General features: G+C 38.1%; 2 protein-coding genes across 2 annotated transcripts; one reads left to right on the top strand and one right to left on the bottom strand.

Annotated features, from left to right (window-relative positions):
- Positions 1 to 3,645: 3,645 nt before the first annotated feature.
- Positions 3,646 to 4,266, bottom strand: LOC149391059 (uncharacterized). The gene has a single exon (XM_089619920.1). The coding sequence runs from the start codon at positions 4,264 to 4,266 to the stop codon at positions 3,646 to 3,648; it is 621 nt and encodes a 206-aa protein (XP_089476046.1).
- Positions 4,267 to 7,682: 3,416 nt separating this feature from the next.
- Positions 7,683 to 8,402, top strand: LOC149391058 (uncharacterized). Its single transcript, XM_089619919.1, has one exon. It carries the CDS (start codon positions 7,683 to 7,685, stop codon positions 8,400 to 8,402), a length of 720 nt encoding a protein of 239 aa, XP_089476045.1.
- Positions 8,403 to 10,370: the final 1,968 nt, after the last annotated feature.

Raw genomic sequence — 10,370 nt, 5'->3', positions numbered from 1 at the left:
TTGTAGTAGGTATTTGAAAGAAGTAACTAGTTTATAGAATTTTCAAAATAAAACGTCTCGGGTGAAATGATGAGATTGATTTATAATTATTTTTTATATTAAATTTCTAACATATAATTTCAACCGAAAACGCTACTTTGATGTTACATTGCATAAATTTGATCTCAACGAGGAGAATATTAGATACAATGGATGATGGACGCCCATCTCGGGGTTTTGTTTTGCAGCTCGGACGTCAAAATTTGGACATCCAGCTACCAATGGACCCATCTAGGGACATCCTTCTTAAGCTTGGACTTCACACTCCAACTCAAGCCATCAAGCTCTAAAATAAGACTTCCAACTCAAGTTGTTGTGTCCAACTCTAGCTCAAGAATTTCAGCTTAAGAGGTCCGCCTTTAAGATATCGGAAATGTACATATTTCATTTTTGTCTAATGATAATTTTTTTTCGCCAGCAATTGGTATAAAGTGGAGATGCAACAAAAATACCATTATTATCTTATTGATGTCTTTGATTATTTTGCAAACGTAGCTTCTTCTTTTAAATTAAGAATAATGATATTTTCCTTTATATTTTAATTATTTTGTAAGTTAAAATTTTGGTTTAATAAAGCATAATTGATGTAATCAATTACTTTCAATTGTTGGCTATATTGTTCATGGTTGGCTGGTAATGTGTGTTTCCATATTTGCAAGTAGAGACAATCTATGTGGGATAATTGCGTGGAAAAGAGATGGGATTTTTTCTAATTTATAGGGAGCTCAGATTGTAGGTCATAGGACTACTGAAGGAGCCGGAAGTTTGAGAGAGAGTCTGCAAACATGAGTCTTTGTACCTTTAATGATTATTAGCGAATTACTTTTCACCATTGAGTTTACACCGCCCTTTAGATCATACCCGGTTACCAATTTTTTGTGTCATTTACCGTTGTCCTCCTTTGAATTAAGTGCATAATTAACTAGTTGTTCACACTACTTGTACTACCTATTAGTTGAATAATCATATTATTAACAGTATATTAATCACAACTTTTTTTTTTTTTTTTTTTTATCTATTATCAAAATTCAAACCGAGAGAATGTTTTGGTTTGTTATAAAGAGTATCTTACGTTATCTCGTTCGATTTTGTTCCATTTTTCGTAAGTTGTTTTGTCACAATTTTAAATTTGTTTTCACTATTTATATAATCTATGTGGAATCATTCTGCCTATGTATTATTCTTTATTTAAGCAAAATTAACCATTGTTTATAATGAACTACGAAATTAATCATTATGACCAATGACGCTTTTAGTCTTCCCAGTGACAAAAACGGCGGAGAGATTAGAAAAGAAGGAGAAAAGATGGGATTTGAAGTTTTACTAAGAGATAGTATGAATTTTTGGAGAGAGAGAGAGAGAGAGAGAGAGAGAGAGAGAGAGAGAGAACTCATAAGCTTATGTTGAAAACATGCATTAGTAAACATAAAAGTATCGTTATCCTTTATTATTAACTTTTCTTATTAATTCGCTTATTTTCGTTGATGTTTAAAATTTGTCAAATTTAAAAAGTTTACTAAATTAATATTTTTAATGACTACTTTAGTGTGTTTCACTATGTTAGTGTGTGTATATATATATATATATATATATATATATATATTTGTAGTGATTATTGTAAAACTTTCATATATATTATTCAGATGTAAGTATGCTTTAATGCCGTGATTATTTATAATTTACATTCATAAGATATTTACGGTTAAATTAAACTCACCATCTCAAACATAAGTGGGGAGTGGATTTAAATTTAAATGCAATAACATCGATAATAGTGCGAATTCCATCTTGTTTTTAGTTTTGTGTTTTTTGAATTTATAGTTTTTCTTTTATTATTTGATTCAATTTAGGAAAAATGATATTTTTGGCCCCTCAACTTTGTTACCAGTAACAAGTTGATCCCTGAACAAAAAAATTTGCAGTTTTACTCTTTCGTCATTATAATTGTGTCATTTTTGGTCCTTACGTTACTTATATCGCTAAAAAAACCAAATTCGATCGTGTGTCTATCATGTATTGGAATATATATATATATATATATATATATATATATATATATATTGGTACTAACGTGAATTCGCAACTTTCGAATCCATTCGGCGGTGTTTCTGAGGCGGTTTTGCTATCATGAAGTCGTTGTCGCCACCATTGATAAGTAATTAATTTATCTCGAAATGGGTCTCTCTCGAATTAATCTCTCATGTTATAACCAATATAGCATTGTTTTTCAACACATGATAAACACACGATCGAATCTCGTTTATTTTGGCGATATAAGTAACATAAAGACCAAATATGATACAATTACAATAACGAATGGGTAAAACTGCAGATTTTTTTGTTCATTGACCAACTTGTTATTAGTGACAAAGTTGAGGGGCCAAAAATATCATTTTTCCTTAGATTTATAGTTAAAACCATAAACAATTAATTCTTGTTTGGATTTTGGATATAGTAGATGTCACGGCCAAAACTGCTCATGGGTATAACTTTTGTCCAAGTTCTCTTCAGATCGAGGTTTTGGATTTTTTTTTTTTAATTTAATTCGCTGTCTTTCACGTGCACAAAACTAGCCACGAATATTACAGCTTTTTAGATTGGTCATCGATCAATTTTGTGCAAGAAAACAATGGTCGGAAATATCTATCCGTTTTCGGAAAAAGTATTGGGGTCAACATTATCTTTGACCTTTTTTGTTTCTCTAGAAAAGTATATGATATCTGTTGACTTGGTAGGATTGCTTCGTTACCTTGAAAAAAGCAAGGCTATACAATTGCTTAGCTTTTGATTTACATCACCCCTAATTAAAAAAAAAAAAAAAAAAACAGTTTAGGTTTCTTCTTTATTTGCTCTCTTTTCTTCTATTTTTTTTTTTTTTACTCTGCTTTGTTTCGTCGATCTCAATCTCACAATATCGCTGTGACTTCTCTTGTGTATATCACCAAAAGTGCGTTTCATTTGCTATCTTTTTTTTTTCTTTTTTTTTTAATTATTAAAGGGGAAATTACAAAAATTACGAATTTTTGTTACTACTTTACTAGAAACAGCGGATTTTTTAAAATCTTACAAAAAATGTCAGATTTTACATTTTTAGTACCAAAATTTCACGTTTCGGCTTCAATGATTTCGATGAACTCAGATCAGAGTATTAATGAAGAAGACGAAGACAAAAAGGAAAATTCTCATTGATTGAATTTGGGGAAAGTACAATTCAAATATATATACACGCCTGTATCAGCAATGTATAACAAAAGACAAAAATACCCTAAGCTTAAGTAATTTACCAAGGACAATATGGTAAACTACTTAAAACCGGAAAAGACAAAAGAATTACATTACGTAAACTACAAGAAAGAAATAAATTGATACAAATTGGTCTCTTTATCTACAAATCTGATACTCCCCTTAAGTTGTGCTGTAAAGATCTTTAAGGGACAGCTTGGATGTAATAGACTTTAACGCCGGAGGCGGTGCAGTGAGTTGGTTGGAAAGCATGCTGATGATCTGGATCTGATCGTTGGTGAGATTCACTGGAGGTGCAGAGTTGGACACTGGCTTCATCTCTTGGTTGAAAACGCTTCTTTCTGCCACATTTTCCTGAGTCTTTTATTTTGGTTTGTATCCAACCGGATATCCGTGTAGCTTGTAGCACTTGTCAGCTGTATGACCCGTCATCTTGCAATGAGTACAAACAAGACTATCTTTCTTGTTTGCCTTCTTCTGGTCGTTCAGTGCTATAGCCATCGGATTTGACTGTTCTTGGTTGATGAAGACATCACCATTGACGGATCTTTGTTTCTCATCTTGGCACACCATTGAGAAAACCTTGTTGATAGGCGGGAAAGGCTCTAGGAGAAGGATTTGACCTCTTACAGTGTTGAAGGAGTCATTTAGCCCCATCAAGAACTTCATGACATACTCATTATGCATGAAATATAGTAATTCTTTGGATCCTCCACAGGTACAAGCGTAAATTGGTCTGTAATTGATGAGCTCTTCCCATAGAGTCTTGAGCTTGGTGTAGTAGACACTTACAGATTTCTGATCTTGAACTAGGCTCATGATCTCTCTTCTCAGCTCGAAGATTCTTGATCCATTGCCTTGTTCGTAGCGCTCATGTAAATCCTTCCAGATATCCATCGCGGAGTCTCCATAGGCCACGCTTGATGAGATTTCCTTTGTGCAAGAGTTCAGAATCCAAGCGATGACGATATTGTTGTTTCTCATCCACGAATTGAGGAGATTGAGATCCGAATCATCTGGCTTCTTGATGGATCCATCTATGAACCCTAGCTTATTCTTGATCTAGAGATCCATCTTCATTGATCGGCTCCATGAGTGGTAGTTCTCGCCATTCATGTGCTGAGTCACCAAGACTATTCCCGGCGAGTCAGTATGATGCATAAAGTAAGGATCGATCGGCTCATTGGACAGAGCTTTTCGAGACGCGACACTAGTCACCGAGAGATCGCCGCTTAAAGCTTCTTCACCGGACATTGTGAAGGATTGAAGAAGGAAAAAGAACGGAGAAGAAAAGGATTTTGAATGAATGAGATCACAAAGAATTTTGCGGAATAAACCGCTCTGATACAATTTCTCGTTTCGACTTCGATGATTTCGATGAACTCAGATCAGATTATAAACGAAGAAGACGAAGAAAAAAAGGAAAATCCTCATTGATTTAATTTGGGGAAAGTACAATTCAAATATATACACGCTCGTATCAGCAATGTTTATCAAAAGATAAAATTACCCTAAGCTTAAGTAATTTACCAAGGATAATATGGTAAACTACTTAAAATCGGAAAAGACATAAAAGGTTCGTAAACTACAAGAAAGAAATAAACTGATACAAACTGATTTCTTTCTCTACAAATCTAATACAAAATGTCATTTCCCCATCGGAGCTCAAACACTTGTGGAGGACCGTCTCCGCAGTATAATTACATCATAAGTATATTGTATACAATATCTCCTCCATCACCGTAACTCTGATGCTAACAATATACAACAATCACATTATTAGTATATTGTATGAAATATCACGTAATCAGTATATTGTATACAATAATCAGTATGTGATTAAATATAGCATATATGATATATATATATATATATATATATATATATATATTATTGATTAAATTATAACCTAAGAACAATTGGGAAATAAACAAAATAAGGGCAAAAAAACCATTCACATTTAAAATCTGCTAAAGAAACTAAGAATATTGCTCTGCTATCTTTTGCTCTGCCTCGTTGACCCTCTATCTTTGTCGCTATCCCTTGATAGTACTGATAGTTGGAATCACGTGTTTGTCGGTAGTTGAGGATAGTAGTTCTGGTTCTGTTTCCCTACGTGTTAGGTTTCATATGGAGGAAGTGTGTAACCAATGGTCCTCGTTGGACTTGTCGGAAGAGGAAGACGAGACTCTGACCATTGTTGATGAAGAAGTTGCTGTCAATGGTGCCCACAAGAAGAGTTGTAATCTTTATATTGTACATTTGATGTAGTAAAGTCTCATGAAGACTCTTGCTTGTAACTGCTTATTTATTAATAAAAGTTAAAACGTTCATTCAATCTTCCTTGTCTGAAGCTTTATGATAAAACCTTGGTCTTTTAGTCCATAAACAAACTAAACAACTTACGAAGAGACAAATGTAGATTTGCATGAACAAACTCTTCGTAGTTTGCTTAAAACGATATATTCGCAATCTAAGGGTCAAAGGACTATTGACCTCAGTATGGTTGTTAGAAGAATCTATGATGTCTGGTTATGAGGCATTGAGAGTTGGAGACTCTATAGTTCTTCTAGGTATCTTCCGAAGGTACTGAATTGACCAGTGCACTTCTAGAGACAAGATAAGAACAAACCATTTAACCTCTTATGTCTCGAAGTCACTACGTATGAATTGCATCGTGCTTACCTTAATCCTGAAATAAAACATGTCGTTTCACACCTTAGTATTCTCATTTGAGAAAGTCAGAGTTCGGACTCACTATGTGATTCCGAACAAGGCCTATTGGTGAAGTACTAAGTTGTGAGAATGTCATGAGTAACTTTGTGAAGTTCTCATAGATATGGAATTCATGTACAAGATTGCTGAAATGAAATGTATATCACCTCATGCTTTGTTCCTTGGAGTGTGAATAAATGAACTGGCCAGTGTCCAAATTAAGTCTTGACTTTTTTGGATGAAACAATGTGCTTGTTAGCTCCTCGTCAATACATTGTTTCTAACTTATTCACAAGTGACAAATGAGTTGAGGAAATAACAACTAGAAGGGTAAAATGGTAATTTTGTAAATCCCGACTAGCTGATGATATTCATGAAGGGTAAGCACTGATAATATTATGTGGATCCACTCATTACAATTAGGTTGAATTCTTGAGTAGAAAATAAATTCATTTGAACCGAGAGATTTTCAGTGTCAACTCTTTAGTGGAGTCAGTTGACATTAAGCTAAACTTGGAAAAGGTTTGTGAACTTTTGAGTCCAAGTATTTTAGCTCAAGCTTTGTTTATTTGGATCCATGAGGTCACTGCCACGAATCGCAACGATTAGGAATAGTTAAACTGGAAGCTAAGTCAAAACAAAAACGAAAATTGTCAAAATGGTATTTTTGTCTTTTGAGACATAGCATGAAATGAATGTCAATAAATTTTTTGACATTGTCATATGATGACAAATGAAGTTAAAACCTCACGGCCAAGTTAAAGAATTTGGGCCTTGAAGATTAATTTCATTTCATGGAATTTTATGTGAAAATTCTTAATGGGCTTTTCTTATTTTGTCATGAACAAATAAAGAAACATCTAGAAGCATGTTCTAGACTCAAAATTTCGTGCATACCATAGAGAGAAAGAGGAAATTATTTTGTGCATTGATGTATGAAGATACTTACCAAAAGAAAAAGAGGAAACAAATTTCCTCCATGAGGAAAGGGAATTTCGGCCACCAAGCAAGAGAGAACAAAAGAGGAAACAAATCCAAGCCTTCTAGAAGGTGTCTTGGCCGTGTGACTCTAAGGGAAAAAGGGAAATAATTTGCTCATGAATATGTGATATTCTATAGAAGAGGAAACTACCTTATTGAAGGTAATCCATCCCCTATAAATAGAGGCCTCATTCTCATTGTTTATTCATTCCACATAAGTTAGAGATTGAGAGCCTCTCTCTCTAGAACTTGTGGCCGCCCCTCTCCTCTCTCTCTAGTCAATTTCGTTTTATTGTTTTGGCACCTAGGTCCTCATTTGACCTAGAGTTTAGCTCTGCGACTTCAAGACTCGTTCTTAAGTCGTAGTGTTTAAAAGTGCTCACTCACTAATTCATTTTATTTCGAGTGATTTAGTGATAGAAACTTTCGTGGTTGCTCAAGGTGCCGAGGAAAGAAAGAGAGACGTGCTGCGAGGAGACGAGCGTTGCAAACTTTCCAAAAGCTTCTCAAAGTTCAAGCTTCAAGAAAGGTTAGTAAACTTCTATGCTCATTATAGTTTTTATTTATATGTACTTGCTTTTTGTCTAGGTTAGTAAAAACCGTTTTTATTTGAAAAGAAAATTGTTAAAATTCCGCCGCTTAACGAAGCGTTAAACTTTTTCTTAAACCCTAGATCAATTCCAACAGAAGTGGCCCACAGTGCTATGTCTGTAGAAAAGATTATTCTAGGTAAGCTGCCGTGTAACAAAAAATTCAATAGGAAAGTATGCAAAGCTTTTCTAGGAGGTTTATGGAAGACAACCGGAAGTGTTGCTATTAAGGATTCAGAAGATAATGCTTTCTGTTTTACCTTCGAGAACGTTCTGGACAAAAAGAAAATCTTTGAGGCTAGACCTTGGGTTTTTGACCGTTCTTTGCTCATTCTTTATGACCCCCACGGACGTGAGAACGTGAAGCCCTCGTTCAATCACGCTGATTTTTGGGTCCAGTTGCACTGGATTCCTATTTTATCCCGGACGCCGAGGATGGGTGAGATTATTGGGAAACAAATTGGTACGGTGATTCAGATCGACAAAGATAAGGAAGGCTGTTGCCGGGACCCCTTTATTCGTGCCAGAATTACAGTGGACATTTCAAAGCCCCTTCGAAAAGGAATGAACGTGAGGCTTGGGACCAATTCACCCAAACAGTGGATTGATTTCAAGTACGAAAAATTACCCGACTTTTGTTTCTCTTGCGGGTGCCTAGGACACAGCTGGAGGTTGTGCTCGATGTTTTCCCCCAATGAGGCGGCTAAGGAGTCTGGTACCAACAGCGACCCGAGCTCTGTCAGAGCGGACGCCCCAAATAGGTTCGTGAGCAATGTCTTCAAAATCAGGGGATCTAACTACTCTAGGAGCCGTGGCCAGCCTCTCTCGGGATGATACGTGTCTGGCGGAGGTGGCGCGTCCGGAACGCAAGCCAACTTACCGCCGGAGAAGGGAAGCGCCAGCCTTCCAGTTGGTCTCGAGGCGGAGGAGTCTGGTTCTCAACGGCTGGAAACACCAAAACCTTCGACAACGAATGGTCCTCCGGAAAAGACATCCCTGAAGGGTGTGAACGCTAACGGTCTTGGGAATCACCCTGTCTCAGCCTCTGTTCATCCCTCAGTGGCCAATGCCCGTGCGCCGAAAAGAAATTTTTGGGGTTCTCGCTCTCGTGGGAAAGGGAAAATTAATGATGGATCTGGGAGTAACAAACAGGATATGATTGTTGGTTCGTTCAATGTTGCTGATAACGAGGGTTCTTTCCCGCTGGTGATTAAGGGAAGTACTCCCACGGTATGCCCTAAGCATCAATCTGGTTTGGGCCCTATGTGTAAGCCTAATAAGGATGTTGTTTTACCTGGGCCGTTCTTTTCACCTTTGGCTGAACCCTTGGCTTTGGTTACTGACCGGGCTGGGCTACAGGCTGGGAAATGATTAAACCGGGTTGGGCCTAAATCTAAGCTGGCCAAGACCCTGGATAACCCTTCTCTTTCGGCCAGCCTTTCCTTGAAGCCGATATTGGTGAATGGTGAAGCTCCCCAGAAGACTGAGACGGTGGTTTATGTGAAGAGTCCGCCGGTGTCAGTGAAGAATGATACGCCGTGTAAGGGGAATGGCGCGACGATGCTGGCGTTGGGGAAGCAAGATGGCCACGAGGTTTGATAAGGGATGTAGAGGGGGCTAATCCTTCCTCTGCCCTTCGTATTAGGGGAGATGGAACAAACTGGAAGAAGATGGCGCGTGTGGATCAGAGAGTCGGCTGGCTGTCTTCGTCTGGGGCGGCCGTGGGTCAGATGGACTTGAAGAAGAGCTTGAGCGCTGGGAATGAGGTTGGTCCCATGACATTTTTGGCAGTCAAAGATCAGAATTCCAAGGTTAGTCGAAATAAATATGGTAAAAGTCCGAACGATACCAAATTTCCGAAGGCCGACAAGAAAAGGTTTCAGGCCCTCGGCTCCTTCAACAATGAGTCTAAAACCGCCATGATGCAGAAACCCGGCAAGAAACGTAAGTCTCCTTCTAGCTTTAGCATTGAAGCTGTGGATAAACTGGCTCGGCGAGGCAATATTGTGGACGAACCTAGGACGGGCTCGACTCATGCGGATTCTTCGAAGCTGCCACATGAGGTTATGATTGACGCTTCAAAACCCCCTCCTCTTCGTATGTTTCCCTGAACCCGGATTCATGCGAAGATCCCCTTTCTCCCGAAGCAACGCCCATCTGTGTGGATGGCCGCCGAACGCAATGATTGGCGTTATATGGAACGTCCAGGGGCTGGGCAGCCCCCGGACGAAGAGAGCACTCCGTTCTCATACACTTATTTACAAACCAGACTTTGTTTTCCTATCCGAAACAAAGATGAGATGTAAGGCTACAGAGAGAATGCAAGTGTATTTGGGTTTCGACAGCTGCTTCACCGTGGATTGTGTTGGTCGTAGCGGTGGCTTGATTGCGTTATGGAGAAGCTCGATTGACTTCACGATTCGGTCTTACTCGAGGTATCATGTGGAGGGGGTGGTGACGGAGGAAGATGGAAAAAGGTGGAACCTTCTCGGTCTCTATGGGGATGACGTTGCGTCCTGGAGGAAACTTTCTTGGGAGCTCGTCAGAAGGTTAAGACCGCTGCCCGACGTTCCATAGTTAGTTGGAGGTGATTTGAACGAGGTGGCTCTTAATTCGGAGCTTAGTGGTAATAGAACTAGAGGGCCGAGTTTGTTAGAGGATTTTCGTGGTATGATGGAAGATTGTGTTCTCAGGGACCTCGGTTATGATGGTGAGATTTTTACATGGCGGCGTGGCGTGGCTCCCAATATCTGTGCGGGTAGGCTGAACAGATGCTTAGCCAATCCGGAATGGTTTACTCTT

Source organism: Urtica dioica, chromosome 7, assembly GCF_054948205.1.
Source record: "Urtica dioica subsp. dioica isolate 48M chromosome 7, U.dioica_male_clone48M_v1_H2, whole genome shotgun sequence".
Taxonomy (NCBI): Eukaryota; Viridiplantae; Streptophyta; class Magnoliopsida; order Rosales; family Urticaceae; genus Urtica; species Urtica dioica.
The sequence above is the reverse complement of the archived record's forward strand: the minus strand, read 5'-3'. Positions and strand labels throughout refer to the sequence as shown.

Coding starts and splice junctions, on each gene's coding strand:
- LOC149391059 (XM_089619920.1), bottom strand. CDS start 4,266: ATGAGAAACAACAATATCGTCATCGCTTGGATTCTGAACTCTTGCACA.
- LOC149391058 (XM_089619919.1), top strand. CDS start 7,683: ATGTCTGTAGAAAAGATTATTCTAGGTAAGCTGCCGTGTAACAAAAAA.